The 21,723-nt window shown below is 34.8% G+C and overlaps 1 protein-coding gene across 1 annotated transcript in view; it reads right to left on the bottom strand.

Moving 5' to 3' along the window:
- The window catches only part of LOC106870461 (protein inturned), a 121,869-nt gene that overhangs the window by 80,232 nt on the left and 19,914 nt on the right, over positions 1 to 21,723 (bottom strand). Inside the window, exons 6-7 of the mRNA XM_089349751.1 lie at positions 19,714 to 19,803; positions 11,950 to 12,027 (exon numbers count right to left, since the gene is read on the bottom strand). Coding sequence (XP_089205877.1) covers positions 11,950 to 12,027; positions 19,714 to 19,803 — 168 coding nt within the window. The remainder of the gene's footprint in view (positions 1 to 11,949; positions 12,028 to 19,713; positions 19,804 to 21,723) is intronic.

A 21,723-nucleotide genomic window follows, 5' to 3' on the forward strand; every position in this document is an offset into this window, starting at 1 on the left:
ATAGTAATAATAACAAAAATAACAATAAAAATGAGCAAAAGAGAGGAGGTGGTGGAGTAAAAAGAGGATATGAACTACTATGAATCATATCTTGCTGGTCTTGAAAGTTTCGAAGAATTATTAAATAGTATCTTAACAATAACATTTAGATTTCTTGGATTCAAAACCTTTGAATATGGCATAGAATAACTATTTCTGAATATGGCGCCCATTTTTTACAATATTTCTCATTATTCCTTTTTTTCTTTTGTATATTTCTATCAACTTACATTACCGCCACAAGACGTTTTAGTAAGGAAGTTGAATAGCCACGTAGTACTGCCAATACAAGACATCACAACAATAATTATAATTATAATTAGCGTTTATTTGGACTGGTTTTGTCACAAAGACTGCGTACATTATTGCAGTATATTCTATGCTTATTTCACATCGCCAACTTGTTTCATAAACCCAAAGCTGCCTTTGCTAACACAATTAAGATATAATTCACGTACCACATCCATATCTGTCACTCGTATGTGTCTATACCATACATCTAGTAAATGTGTTGTGTATCCATGTAGCCAAGAGCAAACATAAACACTCACTCAGCCTTTCCACCTTTGACCAGCTAAGCTTTATTCTGGTAGAGATCTCCTTCTGAAAATGGTACACACTGTTTTGTTTGAGTGAGTTGGAGCAACGTGAAACGAACCGTCTTGTTCAAGGACACAACGCGGCGCTCGATCCAGGCATCAAACGTGCAACCTTATGATCCAATTTCGTTCTGACTAGGTCATGTGCCTTCATGCAACACTCACGCCAAACGCGTTTTAATTAAACCTACCATAAACCAAAATTCATCTTATATTATTTAGCATCATCGTATATAAAACAAATCCCAAACTGTCCACTTAATAACACTGAACTCAATCTCTTTTAGTAATAATTCTACAATAAATGAAATTACATTTTGTTCAAATGCAAATATCATATACGCCCAATTTCATTCAGTTTTATTCTGCTTAATACAACTCTAACCCGAAAAGCATTTGATGTAATTAGTATCCCAATCATCTCCAGTGCGTTTACGTCACCCTAATACTGTGATAAATTCACAACCATTGCCACATGCTCGACACTATTTGGTTTACTTACTAGAATAATAAGTTTAAGCTGATTATAGTCATGTTTCTCATTTCTCTTTATGAGTTATGCCAATACAAGAAGAGCGTCTCATACAACATTTGAATGCAACAGGGGGAAATTTCAAAGGAAAAGCAATAAAACTAGCGTCCAATTTCGAAAAACCTTCGATTATAACAACCTGTTTAATAACTCCTACATAGTTTAGACTTGGCTCTCTGGGAACCACTGCTCCACTTAATCCGACCGTTAATATAAGCCCAGGTAACTAATAATTTCTTATTTTGGTAAAAAGGTACTGCATTTAAGATACAAGGAGTAAAGTATTTCCTGTATCGACAATAGAGGGATTTGAGCTCATAACGCAAAAGTTTATGATAAAATTTTCCAAACACTTTTTCTGGTAATACAGTTTTTGTATCATCCATCATTCTTCTCTAGAGTAATTTATACAAAGCATGGCTATCGTTTTACTTCAGCATATTGACATTTTCATTTAAGTACGAGAGAAAATTTATCTTCACCGACATAAAGTTAGTTATGAAAATAATATCATGGGCAAACCAACGAGAAACAGCTTTAAAATTTAGAAACACGTTACATATTTTCCTAATCTGAAGCTTCGATAACGATATTTATAAAGCAGCTGTTTTATTTTATTTTCTGATCAAAGATTTGATATATTTAAGATATTTTTTTCATGGTAGTTCCTTTTTTTTTTTTTCTTTAGAATGTGTAAGATCTTATGTTGATAATTTACCATGTAACTTTTAAGATGATCAGATGAACTTATTGACCATCAATCAGATCTTCTTCTCCCAATGAGAATCAGATTGGCGAAGGAATTGCGCCTCAAGTAATTACATATTTCTAATTCAAAAGCCGAGAGGCTTTTTTTTAATATTGTTACTGCTACGTTTAGGTTCAACATACTGCTTGCTATGATTAAACTTAACTTATGGAATAATTATAAAGTGAATGTTAGATTTCAGATAATATAAAATTTGTAGTATTAAAACTGGTGGAAGAATATTTCTCAAAAAGTAAAAACAAAAACCGTAAGTTGTAATGCATTGGAATTATCTTTAAAAATTGATACTGATATAATCCTTTAAGCTGAATTCTTGCACAAGATTTAAAATACCATTAAAAGTTAACATTGATAAAAAGAAACCGATATGCTGTTTCTATGACAGAAATGAATTGAAACAAAATGCGATACAAATTACTGTGTTACAAAATATTAATGACTGCAAAAACATACGCAACGTTGTTGCCCCTCATTTTATAAAAACAAAACTGGCAATTTGTCCCTTTGGACCCCCTATGGACTGATGGACTAAAGAAGTTCAATGTGTTTTCAAAAACAAGCAGCTTGTTTTTGTTGATTTTTTTTATTTTATAAAAGATAATCATTTTCTACAGTCAAATTAAAAAACATCTTTAGTTAACTGTCGTTCTAAATGAGTTTGTCTCGACCAGTCATGGGCAACCTGGGTGGAATGCCTAATTTCATGAAGAAGATAACTTATGCCCTATGTTTTAGTAGTACGACACGCCTGATGTTGATTCATGTCTCATGTGGCCCACTTCTCAAAAGTGGTTGCCTATACCTAGTCAACACCAGTATTTTTCATTGAGCATGAGGTGTACTTGTGTTAAAGTGATTTTTGTTATTTTTAATTGAGTGCCAGAAAAAGTTCATTCGACCATAATATCAGTATGTTATACATATATAATGAATCCTGTATCAAAATGATTTTAGTCATACTTCATTTAACTATCAATCAAGGTTTGTAGTTTTATGAGACCAGGCAATTTGTAACCGAATTTTGATAATATAGGAAATGCGCTAAGAAGTTCTGTTGGAACATCAAGATTCTTGATAACAAAAAAATATTTCAACGGTCTATGATCAGTGTTCTGTATGAAAAATTTCCATAACAGTAAATATCTCAAGATATCAGCACAACAGCATCGCATAGGTTTCACATTCAATATTCTCCAATGTCCAGAAGCTTCTACGTTAACAGTTGCTTGACATATGGTAGAAAATGTTACCAACACAGAATATTGTGCAGGGTTTTTTTTATAACCCCAAAGGCTTGTTCCTCGAGCAACACCTTTTTTGCTGCAAGATGAGGCTCGACTACATTTAAATTATCATGTGATAATAATTGTTTCTCATACAGAAATATTTTTCAGTTTCTTCCTTAGATTAAAGAACATTGATCCATTGAATCATGTCCGTTGAATTAAATAATGGCTTCATCTTCTTTGAAATATTCATTGCGATGAAATTTATGAAGGATATATCATTAATGCATTTATTGGGGTTAATGGATACATTGGCGTCTATTAGTCTCGCAATAACTGCAGTTTCTCGATTCTCCATTTTATTTTGGGCTGCTGCAAAGAGGAATATGTCACCTTGATAGGTAATCAATCCGTTAATTTTCTTCGTTATAGACTTCATAAACTTTTGGAACCATCCGAAGCTATTGATTAAGTGAAGGCAATTGTTTGCATTTATTGCATACAACCTCTTGCCCTCTTCATCTGAACCAATCAGCCAGAATTCATCATTTAGCTCCAGAGCAATTAGCATTTCATTGTTGATACTTTCATATGGAGACAGCGTTGTTTCCTGTTACATCAAGACAGTGAGTTTTATTTTCTACCTAGCTCCTACGCTTACTGGAACTAATCGCTCTGAAGAGATGCTATTTTACTTCCATCCAGTAATGAAACTTTAACGTTATTGCCTTATCAGACATAAAGCAATGGACCTATCAAAATGGGTACACTGATTACTCCAAAGTTATATGGTCTTTCAATCAAAACAAAACTGAAATTCTGTTTATCTCGAAAGGCAAGCAAAATTGCCGCTGCATCAAGTGGCTCTAGTCTTGAACCATCATAACAAGCTAAATGTCTGTGAGTAGATTCGATAAGTACTAAATCTATTAACAACAATCCCGAAATGATGATGAAACATGTTTTACCAGTATCCAATTGAGTTTCAATTGGGTGTTCATCCAATATATAAAAAAAAGCCAATGTAATTTACCATTTACGACACAGCTAATATCGTAAAGTCACTTTCCTATGGTCTGACTGCTTAGGACTAATATTCTTCGCATCAACACTATGAACCGAACTGGCTAAATTATGTGTAGGGTCTCTAGAAATTGGCCAAAATTTACCACAATTAAAGCATATCTTATATGCAGGACAAGACTTAGATGAGTGTAATTATCGAAAACTGCAGCAATTTTTTCAACCGTTTCACTCCGTTAATTAATGCTTCCCAAATTTTCTTTTATTATGGTTCCTATTAGTAGCGAATTACTCATTCTCACTGCACAATGGCAACAATGTTGCTAAGTCTATAATGGTTTCTTTAGGAAAAGTTCTGTGATAATTGAGAACTTTAATTTTTCCTAAGCAAAGAAAATAGCCAGTTCTGACGTTTTTGATCGATGACGATCTGTGAGGATGGGTCCCCTAGCCAAATGTCGACATGACAGATTGAAAGATCTTAGCCGGTGACGAACTGTCTCTGCACAAATGGGTATGTGGTATGTCCCTATGGTCTGCCAAGCTGATTTTGCTTCCTCCGAAATCGGTCCTGCAAGTGCTGTCGGTGAAGGTGGTGAGCTTGACTTGCCGTTGTAACTCTAGGTCGACCACTGCGTGGACGATCATCCGTGCTCTTTGAGCCATTGTATCATTCCCTTAGCCACCTAATTGTCCGAATACTGCAGTTCAGTTCATTAGCAATGACCCATGGACGTTGACCAGCATGGAGACGTCCGATGGCTTGCTCCCTCTGATGTTGTTGTGGCCTGTTTTCTTGTTATTCCTTCTGTCTTAAAATGGACCACAATTGTTCCATATTTATTGCCTCTTGGCAGATATGTTATATCTTGCCATACCGTACTGAATGCCTTCTCTATTTCTTCTGTCTTCACGTGTTCCATTCTCCTTTCTTTCACAGAATATACCTTATAAACTAAGGTCTTCCTGTTCATTTGCTCCAAAACCTTCTGGGGTAGTGACAACTTAACGTCATCCCCCACTCTGTGTGTCATTCTTCCATCCTCTTCTATATTTGTCAAGTCGACCTCTTTTCTTTTTTCCTCCGTCACTTCCGCGTAACTCTTTCTTCCTAATTTTTTATCCATCATATCTTCAGCCATTATAAGTTCCCCTTATGAAGAGGACAATTCTGAACCACTGAGGTCCGAATAGAACATTTTCTTTGCCATTGTCATGGCTAACTCTCCTTATTTGAGATTATTAGAGTTTTTACGTACTCATATTTCTGATCTGGTGGTTTATTGGATTACAAATGCGTATGCAAATTTTGTTTATCTTTTGTGAAAGTTGTGTATGATTGCGAAATAAGGTTCATTGTGCTATTTTCAAATCTATTTCTAATGTTAACCTCAAACAGAATTTGACATAATGATGTTATCTCTTCCTAACAGCATAACCTATGGAGTGCTTCTCTAGCTAGGAAGTAAGAAATTGACTTAACAGGTGTTGTCGCGGTGACCTCTCGGCTATTTATAGAGGTTTAAGCTCACCTTTCTCTTTCCACATCGTTCTTCCAGTAAAATCTGTCGCTTGTATATTAATACCGACTGGTGTTAAAGTGTTGAAAGTTTAAACAAACTGGAGAAAATCACAATGTGTTTTCCATGTTCAGCTCTGTAGACTATCTTCAGTTGTGGTGCATGTATTTTTTACAAAAATCAAGATTCGCTTTTAGTAGCTTAATACATTTGCATATAAGTGAGTTCGAGAAATTGCATTTACTTTATTGTGATTAAAGGAATGCAATTTTCCATTCAGTTAATTAACTAAGTTTGTCTTGACTACTGGACGTTATCGATACGTTTTAAAAACTGATATCGGTTGTTAGTGTTTAGATAATGTTTTATTTTTTTTGTATCGGAGATTATTGTTGGAGTCGTTAGTCACCCGATTAGTGTTTGTTTTACGCCATAAAATACAATCAGCTGTCTTGATAATTTATTCTATTTTATATCTGTGTGCAGTTTAAGTTGGAATTTATTAAAGCTAATTTAGGCTGAGTCAACAATTGCACTACTAATATAGGTAACATAATAAACACTGTTCACTCTCCTCTGTGATTATGAAACCTGGACACTTTACCGAAGTGACGTCAAAAAACTAGAGCGATTTCATCAACAGAAGCTCCACTCTATTATGAATATCAAATGGAACGACTATGTGACCGATGTCTCCGATTTGGAGAGAACGAAATGCAGCATCAAGGCTACCATCCTGAAACATCGCCTGAAATGGGTGGGTCACTAGCAAGAATGAAAAAAAAAATAGGCTGCCGCGTCAAATTTTCTATGGTGAGCTTTCCTCTGGAAGAAGACTTTGTGGCCGTCCCCTCCATTGATACAAGGATCAGCGGAAGCAAAGCCTAAAACTGACTCGAATCGATCCCAAACTACGGGAGATTGAAGCTCAAGACAGGCCCAGCTGGCATCGTTCCATCTCCACTGTGACAGATCATTTTGAAGCTGAACGGCAGAGGAAAGAGGAACAGAAATGACATGAAAGGAAATGAAGGACACAACAGCGAAAGCCTCCACCACGGATCCCTTGGGAACTTCGCAATAGACGCTGCTTTAGTCGTCAGAAACATAAACATGGACAGAGGGGAAGAGGTGATCAAGAAGAAACCAAATAAATTATCGGACATACGATAAAACGTCGGCAACGACAAATAAATACTGTAGGAGTCTAGTATAGAAACGACGTTCATCCTTGGAGAATAACACAATACTTTGATGCAACCTTTCAAATTAATTGCTTCTGAATTAGGATCAAGGGCAGCAATTGTTGAGGTGAGGTGTTAGTCAATTACATCAACTCAAGACTGGGACTTTATTTCATCGATTCCGGAGAAATGACAAGCAATTTTGACCTCACCGAGATTTAAATTCTTTGAATAAAGAGCCGGAAGAAAACCGCAAAATATTTCTTCCGACTTTCAAGCAAATTCTGATCGAAATACTACTGTGATAAATGATATCGCTGAAACTATAATACTGAAATTTGCAGCATGTAGAGCAGTTATTTCATGTCGAAGCAAGTCCATCCCATGAACAATCATTCGTAAGGAGCAAAAAAAAAATAGCAACTAAGATTGACGCATTTTTTTTTTTTTTTTTTTGAAAACGCAGTCATCTATCTATCGCCTCCACAGAAAGTCGAGCACATGAATACATCTTATGCTCGACTTCGTAGAAGTTGCAGCCAAATCACTCTGAAATTATACCATGCCGTCTTAAATGTCTAATGTATATCGGATGATATATTTCCTTGACGCATTAAAACTTTAAGACATTGGATTCTAAAAAGAGAACCGGAATAGTATGTGCTGCCCTGGGACTAAACAACTTAAGCAATGGAAAGAATTATAAGGAATAAATAAATGTATTCACTGAACATCCTATATTTCGTCCTCTCTACTCTACTTATAACGCTGCGCATGTGTGATTTCATAATCTATAAAACCATTAATACAGAACAAACGACTTCTGAATGAGTCTAAAAGCTGATACGAATTTCAAGTGAAATCTGTTTTCATTTTCAATATTCTTTCACTAGTTGTGTGTCTCCTCGATTTTATTTTACTCTTTATTATATCTTCCACAAATATTTACACTATGTCGATGTTGTGATAAAGGATAAAAAAACCAACGCATTTAACATATTTGTTATACATTTTCTACATATTTTCGAAGTTTGGCAGAACATTTTTGTTTCAAACTTAGTAAGAGAAAAAGATTTTTTGTATTTTTTTTTTTTACGAATGTCTGAAATGATTTACAGTAAAGTTTGATGTCGCATGCATAGGACAAAGAATTCCTATTCAATGATTTTAGCGTAAACAATAACAAAACTATGAAGATCTTCAACTAGGTGATAGTTAGTTATCCACTGATTACTTTTAGGGATTTTCAAAATAAAGTACGCAAAAGAAAATACCTGGGTAAGCGAGATTTGTAAAAGAAAATGGAATTTGAAGTAATCAAAACTCCATTTCAATAATATACCTTCATATTTAATAAATAGAATTTATGAAGGAAAACGATATTTTGTTAAATATGTTGCTTGCACGTCTTGACTTCAAGACGTAATAATAACAAATTATCCATTGTTTTATGTTATCCATAAAATGGTATCCACTATTGTCTATTTTATGGTATTCAACCATTTCAGAGTATATTCTTCATGAGGAGTAGACTAACACTGCTGGATATGACAAACTGATACACTGGAAAAAAAAAACATTTGGTAACCCTTGGATTAATGAATCAGAAGTTCTTACCCTGCCTTCTGGGACTGCGATGTGCCGCTGACAAAAAGAATAGATAAAGAGTTGCTGTAAGCCGAGCTGTCCTTACTGAGCATTAGACTTAATCCGTCGCCTAGTTTAATACCACCATTAGGCCCTTCTCTGCCTTTAGCGGAGCATAAATGATTACAACCATTCGGGTTAGATCTCCGACCTGAGTATATTTTTTTCACTCCACTCAGGGAAGCCCGGAAAAATATCATGGTCACCGCTCTTACTCTTTTAATAGAATCATTTAAAAATGATAATGTATAAACTCAAAAGCATTATATTAAACACGAGTGTTTCTATTAGCTAATAGTGATGAGCTTAAATAAAAGAAACCAGAGGAAATAATTATCGATCATTTTCATGTTTAATCTGGATCGATATAGATATCGTTGCGTAATTAGAGAATTAGTGCTGGAACTGAACAGCGTTGTTAATGTCTTAATTATGATCAACTTCATAAATGGAATTTGACACAACTGTACGAGTTAACGAAATGTCACTATTCATGTATATACACTTTTCACAGTTAGTGAGCTGTATCGCTGCCCTTGATGCATATTTACAACTGGCAAGAGCGTGACATTGAACGCGAACAATCTTGACCAGAGTGCAGCACCGATTAAAGAATAATTCACACGAAGTCCTTAACCGTCTAATCGTCTCTGCTATTTACAGTTTTCACTCCTTCTATCTTGCCTTGACCCATTATATGAACACAATATCTCCACTGACGTTCCAACGAACCCAATAAATCACAGAACATAACAAACTCATAAAATGTCAATTCAAATTCTACATCATAACATACTAGCACCATTGGAAACAGTAAAATGTTGCCACGAAGATAGCTATCGTGTCCTGATAAATTAGCCATTGCACATTACAGTATCTGAAATCAATTCGCTTATGGAAATGACAGCTATATTTTTCATCGTATCTTCTGCTGGAGAAGTGTAATTGAATAGCAATGCATTAAGCTGCTTTAGAGGCGAGATGGCTGAGCGGATAAAATATTGAACTACATAAAATATTAGACAACTTATTGATAGTTGAGCGTTTGTTTTATTATGCTGTTTTTGGTTTTTGTCGTTTTTTTAGCCAAAACCTGTTAGAGGCTAAATATTTTGACGAGGTACAACACATTATACATACCACGATTTTTCAGTTCACCGTCCGATACCCAATTGGCTCAGCTATCACCAGTTGCCACTATGTCTATTCTGACTCGAAACGTTAATTGAATACAATATCTTCCCGGGCGTTCGTACACACAAAATACATCATTGAACTATTACATCACTGGTAGGAAAGAGTTTCGTGTTTTATCCTACACCAATTAATTTTATTACTTCTCAAGGATGTTGGTTAAATCATCTGGAAATTAAGTGTTAACCGCGATAGACAAATTCTATCTGCAGTAGGGAGGTTTGCTTCAAATCAGATTTATACCATGAAGCCAAAGCTAAGTATCTCCTTAAAAAGACCCACAGGAACTAAGAAGGAATTTACATTATATCTGGAGATGATTTGATACAGCGACTGAAGCGAATATACATCTCCGAAAGTGCATTCTGATGCTGTTGTGGTGGCTTCGCCGTCATTCTCGACGATCAGTATATAGTTGTTTGATCAGCTGAATTCGTCGAGGTCATCACCGTTTAAGTTGTCATACACTAGTATTGATTTGCATTTGACGTTGCTGTCATGATTTCGATTGAAATAAAGAAAATGCGGTGAACACTTGTATTATAATTCAGATTTATAGCAATGGAAATTAGCACTATAAGTTACCTACACACATGTTAATGATACGGTTAAATAGTACTATACAGTTGATGTCGTTTCGCTCCATCCGTAATTAGAACGGTGAAAGATGCTTATACGTAGATCCGAGAAGAGAAGTTTGACAAAGCACGAGAAAACTGCGTTCTGGTCCTGTAAAGGGATTAGAGTCCTGTCAGAGATCAACTAGCCTGAGAGGTATTTTTGCAGGAAAGAGCCCACCAGATAATCAGGTATCCCTCATTAGCCTCCCTGAAATGTAAAGCGCCGATGCACCGGATAGAAATGAATCTGTTAAACCCAAAATATCTATTTATATATATAATTACTTCGTGTTTATTGTCGTTTCCTTTTCGTTGTTGTTAAACATGCATCTATTTCTGTGAATATCAGTTATCTACGTGTACTACATAACGAAAGTTCAATAAACTGCATGTCTTTCCACAGCATAATCTTTTTAGAAAACAATTACTTCAGCAATGAGAAATAAAACTTTGAAGGAATTGTGTGTGTGTGTATATATATATATATATATATATATATATATATATATGTATGTATGTATATATATCTGTAAAGATATGTGACACTTATTCAGTAGCCATGATAAAACTCCGAGTTTCCGATGCCCGGGCGGGGTTCCGCTCCATCCATCTCTTCAGTTATCCAGCTACCGGAGATTCTTTTGAAAAATAACCGTTATGGAAATAAAAACAAAGGGAAATAAACAGGGAAAATAAACAGGGAAAATTAGTTTCCGATGCCCGGGCATCGGAAACTCGGAGTTTTATCATGGCTACTGATTAAGTGTCACATATCTTTACAGATACATTCCTCTATTTGCATAATATCGAGGTCTCTTTCTTTCTTTTGTTGACATTCCTGCCAAATATATATCTGTGTATGTGTGTATAATAACATAAAACATATATAAATATATGCATATATCCATACATATATGTACATACCTACATCTATATATATATATATATATATATATATATATATATATATATACATACATACATGCATATATGGGTACAGGACATCACAAACAACGTTATACACAATGAGAAACGAAAACATAAAGACGAAGACAGAAAACGAACTTTTTTTCGAACAACGAAAAAAACAAACAGAGAAACGAGACATGCAACATAAAGAATATTTCCCTTCTTCAGTTGTCCCTGTTCCATCTACTCCGTGGTTCAAAGGCAAGAACAATACATATATATGTATGCATATAAGTAAGTATGTATATATGTATGTGTGTTTGTATATTTATATGTATGTATGTATGTATGTATGTACTGATTTCAAACTTTGGCATAAGGCCTGCGATTTCGGAGGTGGGGGTAAATCGATTACATCAAAACCAGTGCTTAACTGCTACTTATTTTATAGACCCTAAAAGGATGAAAGGTATAGTTGACCTCAGCGGAATTTGAACTCGGAATGTGAAGACGGGCGAAATGCCGTTAAGCATTTTGCCCGGTATGCTAGTTCACCGCAACACACACACACACACACACACACACATATGTTGGAATTGTATTTTTATGTAATATAGCTTTCGCAACTAGTAACATGTACAATCGAAGTCAGACAATAAAAATACTAACAGAAAAAACACTTCTTACCTGATTGGATTTCCAAAAAGCAAAGCTAATACGTGGACCAAATTCTTCAATACAAAACTTGTAACATATTCTGGAAATCTGATATGAAGAAAAACAAACTGAAACTAATTAATAATTCACAATTTATTTTGAATACACACACACACGTTTGTATGTATGTAAACATGCTTGCATGTATGCATGTCCATTTATATATGTTCTTTGTATGTATGTATGTATGTATGTATGTATGTATCTGCATATATATGTATGTGAACGCTTGCATGTGCGCATGAACAGATGGATGGATATGACTCAGAGACTGACAACAGAACGACGAACAGTATTTTTCTCACTTTGAAACTTTAAGTAATGTGATTTATCCAATTCTTTGCAATATACTATGTCAGTGGCTGTTTGGTTGGTGCGTAAGCCCTCTCATATACTAGGATTTTTTCTGGAATGGAGCTGGTTTCTAGTAAAGGAAAAAAGCTCTAACGCTGGAATTTGAATAACAACAATTGTAAGTGTTACGTGTTGAACTTTAGGGAAAATCTTGCCAATTTTTATATCTCAGTTAGAGATTCCGTTTTTAAAGTGCATGTTAAACAGTTTCTTTCTCCTCTCCGAAAATCCCAGCTTTTTTCAGATTATTGCCAAGACAGTTAATAACAAAATTGATGTACCCACAATTATTGCTGTATATGTAAATGTGTCATGCTAAAGCTATAGGTTTCGAAATAACTGTCCATAAATATTCCTCCTTCTCGCTGATTTTGAAAAAGATACACACATTCTTAGAGCAGTTATCCTCTATGACTATGCATGATCTTTTCTTTTTAGTTCCAAATAACTATATCAGGCTCGTTTTATTTGCAACTGGTAGACGTTTTGACTGGAATGTTCTGATGATATTCGTTCTGTTGTTATAGATGTATTCTTTCAATAACAAAGATGTTTATTTTTATATATTATATAGGCAAGTTCTTTTTTTTTTTCTTTTCTGTGGGCGGCATTGTATATTATTTGAATGGCATTGTACCGTGCAATGGGAGTTAGTACCTCGATGACATTTCAGGACAGTTACTGATTATATATATTATATCCGCCACAGAAGATTGATATAATTAACATTTATGGTTGCATCTTGGGAGGTTAAGGGCTTCACTCTCTGTTCATTAGATACTTTATTGTTATCTCCTGCTTTTCGATTGCAGAAGCAATCGATATGAACATGATGTATAAGTCACAAGTCCAAGAGCTGCTACACTTAATGTTGATATTATCATATTCCTTAAGGCGGTGAGATGGTAGAATCTTTAGCACGCTTAGCGGCATTTTATCCGTCATTACGCTCTGAATTCAAATTCTGCTGAAGTCGATTTTGTCTTTCATCCATTTCGGGGTCGATAAAATAAGTATCAGTTGGCACTGGTGTCAATGTAATCAACCTAGTCCCTGCCCCGAAATAGCTGTCCTTGGGCCAAAATTTGAAACCATTATTGTCATATTCCTTAAGGCGATGAGCTGGTAGAATCATTACTGCGCCGGGAAAATGCTTAGCGGCATTTATTCCAACTTGACGTTGAATTCAAATTCCGCCGGTGTTGGCTTTGCCTTTTATCCCTTTCGTAATCGATAAAATAAGTACCAGTTGAACATTGCGGTCGATGTAATGACCTTATCGCTTCCCACGAAATTACTGGCCTTGAGACAAAATTTGAAGTCACTATTATCATGTTCCTGAAGGCAGTGAGTTGTCAGAATCGTTAGCACGAAGAGCAAAATGTGTATCGGCATTTCGTTCGTCCTTATGTTCTAAGTTCAAATTCCGCCAACGTCGACTACGTCTTTCATCCTTTCAGAGTCGATATAGTAAGTATATATATATATATATATATATATATATATATATATATATATATATATATATATATATATATATATATAATTATAAATATACAGGGATTAGCTTGAATTGCTTCTCCAACATATTGAAAATTTAGAAATAGCAGTCAAAGAACTACTGATTCCAAACTACAAATTTTTTCTCTAAACGGATGGCGATATTTATGGCACACATAGAACAAAAAACCGAAGGGAAAAGCAAAAACAAACCTGCCTTTAGTTAGTTGGATACGACGTTTCACGGTTAAGAGTATGAAATTACTCTATTCCGACTCTTCAGCCCAACATTCTGATAAATTTGAAAGTGATGATAAATGGTTTTACCGATAAAGGTTTTTTCATACTGAACTACTTTGCAAAATTATTAATTATTAATTCTATTACTAATTGACGATTCCCTGCCCTTATTCTTGTATATATATATATATATATATATATATATATATATATATATATATATATACTGATTTCATTTCAAGGCGCTGAATGCTTTGATTTCGCCATTTCAGTTTACAAGCAAGAAATATATATATACATAAATATATATATTTGCAAACACACACAGACACACACATATATACATACATTCCTATAAGGAAAACTGAAGAATGCTGTAATATATACATATGCATACGAATACATGAATGTACTGCATATTTATATATATTTGTTTCTTTATTGCCCAAAGGGGGCTAAACAAAAAGAGGAAAAACAAAGGGATTAAGTCGATTACATCTTTCCCCAGTGCGTAACTGGTGCTTATTTAATCGACCCCGAAAGGATAAAAGCTAAAGTCGACCTCAGCGGGATTTGAACTCAGAAAGTAACGGCAGACGAAATACCGTTAAGCATTTCGCCGGCGTGCTAATGTTTCTGCCAGCTCGCCGCCTTAAAATATATTTGTATATTACGTTAAGATTATATACATCTGCGGAATATGGAACTATTTCATATCTTAAATACATACATACATGGTTGGCACTCCGTCGGTTACGGCGACGAGGATTCCAGTTGATCCGATCAACGGAACAGACTACTCGTGAAATTAACGTGCAAGTGGCTGAGCACTCCACAGACACGTGTACCCTTAACGTAGTTCTCGGGGATATTCAGCGTGACACAGTGTGACAAGGCTGGCCCTTTGAAATACAGGTACAACAGAAACAGGAAGTAAGAGTGAGAGAAAGTTGTGGTGAAAGAGTACAGCAGGGTTTGCCACCATCCCCTGCCGGAGCCTTGTGGAACTTTAGGTGTTTTCGCTCACTAAACACTCACAACGCCTGGTCTGGGAATTAAAACCGCGATCCTACGACCGCGAGTCCGTTGCCCTAATCACTGGGCCATTGCGCCTCCACACATACATACATACATACATACATACATGTTTATGTAGTTATGTATACATAAATTAAAAACTAGCAGTCCGTCGATGATGACAACGTGTGCTCCAGTTGATTTGATCAATGGAACAGTCTGTTCATAAAATTAACGTACAAGTGGCTCTTATCATAAAATGTGACAAGGCTTGCCCTTTGAATTACAGGTACAGCCCATTTTTACCAGCCGAGTGGACTAAACGTGCAATAAAGTGTCTTGCCCAAGGACACAGCGCACTGCCAGGAATCGAACTCACATATACATCTATACATACGTATATATATGATGGGATTCTACATCCTACTTTTAAATTTCACTCTGAAACTATAGACGAACCCGAGGTTACGGGAGAAGAGACTTGCCTCATGTTGTGGAGTTGGATCAGATAGAAAACTACATTGCTGTGACGCGAACTTCTTAACTGCTTAGCAATAACGTTAACCATAACTCAGATTACAAACTGCAATATCTGTATTTATTTCATTTCTTGTTATGCCTTCTATCTGCAACATGGTGCAGTTATCAGCAGCTACAGAAAAAGCCTTATAGCAGCTGCCAAACTCAAACTAGATGTTAAAGGAAGGTCAGAGAAATTCATCCATTGGGATGAATAGCTTTACAGCACTTGAGAGATCTCATCCTGACACAGGGCATGTAAATAAATAGATATCATCGCAAATGCCAACTGAGATTGATTGCGTTTCCTATTCACTAAATTCCTAAAGCCTTATTAACCAAGCGAAGTAGATAGCATAGGCATTCTTGGTGAACATAACGTATATTTCTGAATTCTTTCTCCCAAATTTTCAAATTGTAATTTGTTTGTATTATTGTGTTGAAATATGCTAGCAGCTAGTTTTGTTAAATACATTATTGATTTCAATGTGGATTGCTCGAAATTATCGGTCTACCAACTTCGTTTAATGTAACGTCTGCAATGGCATTTACTGAATGTTGACGTTTGTACGCTCTTACTTATTTGATGTAGGAAAACTATTTGAATTTCTGAAATACACAAGTTATCTTCTTCCTAATCTCTAAAAGCGGGGGGGGGGGGTTATTATTTTATCTATATTATTTTCCTTATTTCCACGGAGTTGATAGAACACTGAATTTAACGTATTCAAGCTTTCGGCGTGTATCTTTGTTGCATTTGTTAGCCGAACGTCTTTTCTAGTTGTTTCTCATTTCCTACTTTCTTGTCAACAATTCGTCGAGTGAGTAATAAGACAGAACAGTTCTTAGTGAACAATAATGTAGAGAGGAAAACATAACAATCACTGAAACTGTATGGCAAATGGACAAGTAAACCAACAGAGTCAAAAGACTATTTCTCAAGAACTTAATATTAAAGTGTACTATTTTTATAGTATTTGGAATGTTTTGACAGTTTTATACTGAAAACAGCTGCAAAGAACAAATAAATAGATTGCCGATTGAGATATATCTTCTTTGTTGTCCTCTTGAATATATTATCGTAGGATAAAGTGCACCTTCTGGCAAGAAGAAATCAGATCTTAACTGCTGTGATCGAAACTATTCAGGCAATACGCTGTTCGCGAGAGTGCTCAATAAATTCATTTATAAATAAGAAAAAAAAATAGCAAATAATGCAAACGAAGAAGTTCTTACTGTGCGAAAAAGGAAAGCTAAGTAGCTTCGTGGATTTCAAGCACAAAGATCCATCATCAGAAGTTGGACGGATTAAAACGATGTGAATTTATGAAGATTAAGCGCGCATGCATGCATGCATACATACATACACACACACACATATATATATATACACACACACACAACGGGTTTCTTTCAGTTTCTGTCTACCAAACCTACACGTAAGGTTTGGTTGGCCTAGGTTTATAGAAAACATTTGCCCAAGGGGCAATGTGCATATATATATAGTCGCAACAGCCAGTCTCTAGTCTACTCTGTTCTGTCCAGCGCTGCTGTGAATATACGCTTATTAAGTATATATGGTGTAACACTATACAAAGTTCATTTCAAAGATGGAGTAACCTGCATTTCTTCTGGCTGTGCCTTTGATCCTTTCGGAGCTCAATAAATACCAGTCCACTACATTAATAAATTCCTCTCTCTCTCTCTCTCTCTCTCTCTCTTACTAACTCACTTCTGAAAGAATCAGCTTTAATCAGATCTCAAGAGGGACGGGCCCCATCAGGCTTAGGCACCCTAGATACACCATATTATATCAAGAGTTGAGGGCCAATGAAAGGATATGTGTGTATGTGTAGGTGCATATCAGCTCTTAATGTTTTCTACATTAAATAGATATAGAACTTAAATAGTTAAATAGTTATATAACTAGGTTTATTTATAACACTACATTTAATTATAGATAAACAACTTTGCCTGATTCATTGTAGCCAATTGAAAGGGTTAATTTCTATTTTAAATCAGTTTCACAGTTTTCACTGTCCCCCATTTGCTGAAGATATAAAAACTATGTAGATAACGACGTCTCTTCTTCAAGGTTTGTCCTTTCCTACATTCTCCTTTTCTCGATTCTTCTGTCCTTCCTTTTATTGTTTTATATAATCTCCAGCTCACAGAATTCTCCTAATTAAAGCTTCATCCTTTATATCGCCATGAAGTGACACTTTCCCTGCTACCTCCATTGTCTTGTTAGATATGCAATTGCGTGTCGGTTTTCCTACTGTTCGGTTTTAATCCAGATTTTCCGATTTTGACTTAGAAGTATTAGATCATATTAAGGGTTAGAATTAGCTTTAAGATTAATGCTAAATTTAAATTATATATCGTTAGGTGGGTTTCGATAAATAGATTCGTGAGTTTATAAGCAACGAATACTGATCACTGTTAAGATTTTGGCAAATACTTATAAAGTAGATTTTTCTATACAATTCAGAACTATAAAACTTGACGATAAATCTAACCAACTGAAAATTTAATATAATTATTAATGATTATTCAAAAATGTTCTCAAAAGAAGCTATTTTTATCCGCATCACGCAACCCTTTGGAATATATCCATATTGGAGTGGTTTGAAATATAACTACCATCCCATTCAAATCCCAGAAAAATAACTTCATGATATTAATTTTAACCCTTTGCTTCTCCTGTGTGTCATGAGTGATATACAAAGAAACTTCCATGCATCATATATGATGCACAATCTCAAGCTTTTTCAACCACAGAGTAACTTGGAACTTATCAAAGGAAAGCTTTATATTACTCTGAACGTATGAAACATGGGCTAAATAACAGTCTAAAAACAAGAATGGACGTTTAGGGCAAATTTATGAAAATGCTTTGGAGAGGCAAAGTCTTATATAAAGTTCACCTCACCAAATATGCATACACACCCTATCATCACTGGCACATTAATTACCTATTTATTATAATTCCTTTGCATCCCATTCTTACGTTCTCATTTACTTCTTCCTTGGTATTTTTATTATAAGTCTATTTTTCATCGTCAGCAAGATGAATAAAATTCTTAGCAGCATTTCTTCTAGCATTACCTTCTGCGTTCAAACTCCGTACACATATTAATTAAGTTGAAGGATATCACTGACTATCTAAACTCGAGATCAGAGATTTTAATGAGATGTATGTATCTAGACAAATTTCTTTTATCAAACTGAAAAGCCCTCCCTCTCACGAAGTTCGATACAAATTAGCCATTCGCCTATTCAAGTGCTAGCCCTGGATTTTGACATTCTCTCTATACTATAAATTAAGACTGTAAACTTCCATGTTCAATACTGACTCATATATTCACAAATATAAAACTCATTACGTCACTCTTAGCCATATGCACTTAATATTAGCAATATTCTTCCTTTAAATGTAGAACATTTTCTAACAAATCTTCATGTGATAATTAAACACTATCCTAGCTTCCAAGAACAGGATTATCCTCATTTAGGTTTGAACGTTTCTTCTTTTTTCACATGTATTCTCGTACATTCTCATTGAGTAGCTATATTACAAGGGCTTCAATGATCGCTGGATTGTACACAGAACACCTAATTTCAGATATAAGAAAGGAAGAAGAATATTAAACGTTTCTCGTATGATACCTTCAGCAGCTCACTCATAACGCCTGTATTTATTAAATGATTATTAATTCATTATAGTTGAATTGAGTGCATGGTTTTAGGGGGTTTTGGGCTTTTTTAATTGATCCTACAAAACTCTCTCTCTATATCCCACTGTGCGCGTGTGTGTGTGTATTTACACTTATATTACCCAGATACATACATACATATATATAAACATATGCTGGGGTGAGTATTTAAAACAAATAGACTTTCTGTGGAATAATTAGATATATTCGACAGTCCCAAGAAAACAATGCTGGTAGTGAAAATGGCAGAATATATGAATTAATTAATTATATAGCTAATTGATGAATTAATTAATTACAAAGTTAATCAAATAATTAATTAATTATATATCCAATTAACTCATTAATTAACGTAAGACAAAATGAATGATAGAATATCGAAACTTACAAATCTGTTGGCAGCACTAACAAAAGGGTACTGTTGTCGTCTTTGTAATATGATACGTTGATCAACTGATGATGGTACACCAAGTTTGAACTGCAAAATAGATACAAGGGGATATTGCTTCACCGTAATAATATTGATGATGATGATGGTGGGGGGTGGGGGGTAGTGGTGGTGGTGATGATAATGATTTCAAATTTTGGTACAAAACCAGCAATTCGGGGGAAGCGGGGTTAGTCGATTACATCGTCCCCAGTGTTCAACTGGTGCTTATTTCATCGACCCCGAAAGGATAAAAGGCAAAGTCGACCTCGGGCGGAATTTGAACTCAGAACGTAGGAGACGGACGAAATGCCGCTAAGCATTTTGCCCGCCGGCACGGTGACGATTCTTCCAGCTCACTGCCGTCTTGACAATAATAATAATAATAATAATAATAATAATAATAATAATAATAATAATAAGGGTTTCAAATTTTGCCCCAAGGGCAGCAATTTTGGGGGAGGGGATGAGTCAATTACAGCGACCCCAGTTCGTCAACTGGTATTTATTTTATCGACCCGGAAAGGATGAAAGACAAAGTCGACCTCGGGCGGAATTTGAACTCAGAACGTAGGAGACGGACGAAATGCCGCTAAGCATTTTTCCCAGCGTGCTAACGATTCAGCCTGCTCACCACCTTCTTAATAATAATAATAATAATAATAATAATAATAATAATAATAATAATAATAATAATAATAAACACCCAATGACCCAAGAAAGCTTCACTGATGATGTGACACAGGTGTCTCAGAATGATGTATGGAAAAACTTATAACAGTAAATCTGTGTTATAACAACCAGTTAATTATTTTGTATGCAATTAAGTAGTTTCAGTTAATGTTATTGAGACTTTTCCAGTTGTTTGTTTAGAAAAATAGATTGGTGCAATGAAGGATGAAATTGAACGATTATTTGATTAGATCTAAAAGTGATTCTGGAATCTTCATTTTCCATAATCATTTTAAAAGACAGAAGCCAAGACTTCATGTTTACAAACAATCGATATTAAAAGAGTCAAGTATATTCAGCTTATACTTATTTCAAAGAATTCAAGACTATCAAAGTTCAGATTCCGGTGTAATTTTATCTTATTTTTAATTATGTGATAAAATTATTCAATAAATGAATCTTTAATGTAGATGAAACTTGTAAAAATATAGTTTTAAATGAAACCATGAATAGATGAAGTTCTATTGCTTTCACTATCAACTACATTAGCTTTTGATTGAAGCAATTAAAATTTTCTTAACTTGCATGACCTTGGCTGTTATCTTTGAGTAATTCAAAGTGAGTGATGAAAGTTATCGTCAGAACGTAAGAATCTGGTTAAGCTTGGGTAATTAAAGAATATCAAATGAAAATTTTAAAAATCTCATAGCAGAGAAGTCAAAGGATAGTCATGCACTTACATAGCAATAAGCAAATAGGTTATATTGGGTATATCTAATCAAAATAGACTGCAAGTAAAAAAAGAAAAATGCTTTAATTTTGTTTTATTATATAAGCCATATATACAAAACCAGAGTTAGCAAATGCAAGTGCTCACTCAACTTGCTAAGAGGGACCACTCCCAACAGTGTTTACCAATCATTTTACCTAATGATATCTCAGGAAAATACTATGCAAACATTTTTATATATCTCTTTTTTTTTTCTTATAAAGCTAAATTTCACAAGTGATTAAGCAAATCATTAATATGTTTGAAAGGTTTAGTATTGCTGAATCTATCAGTTACCACAAAGAAGGTTTAAGAAATGTTATCTTACTACAGATAGTTACTAGGATTTCCCTAACTTACATGAAAAGCTATGCCCATATAATATTTCCAAATTTTAGCACAATTTTAGCACATTTTATGGAAAATGGATAGATGATTACATCGATCCCAGAACTCAGCAGAAACTTATTTTATTGAGCACACCACAGACATGTATCTTTTATGTATTTCTTAGCAAGATTCAGCGTGAC

This window comes from Octopus bimaculoides, chromosome 3, assembly GCF_046866305.1.
Source record: "Octopus bimaculoides isolate indiv1 chromosome 3, ASM4686630v1, whole genome shotgun sequence".
NCBI lineage: Eukaryota > Metazoa > Mollusca > Cephalopoda > Octopoda > Octopodidae > Octopus > Octopus bimaculoides.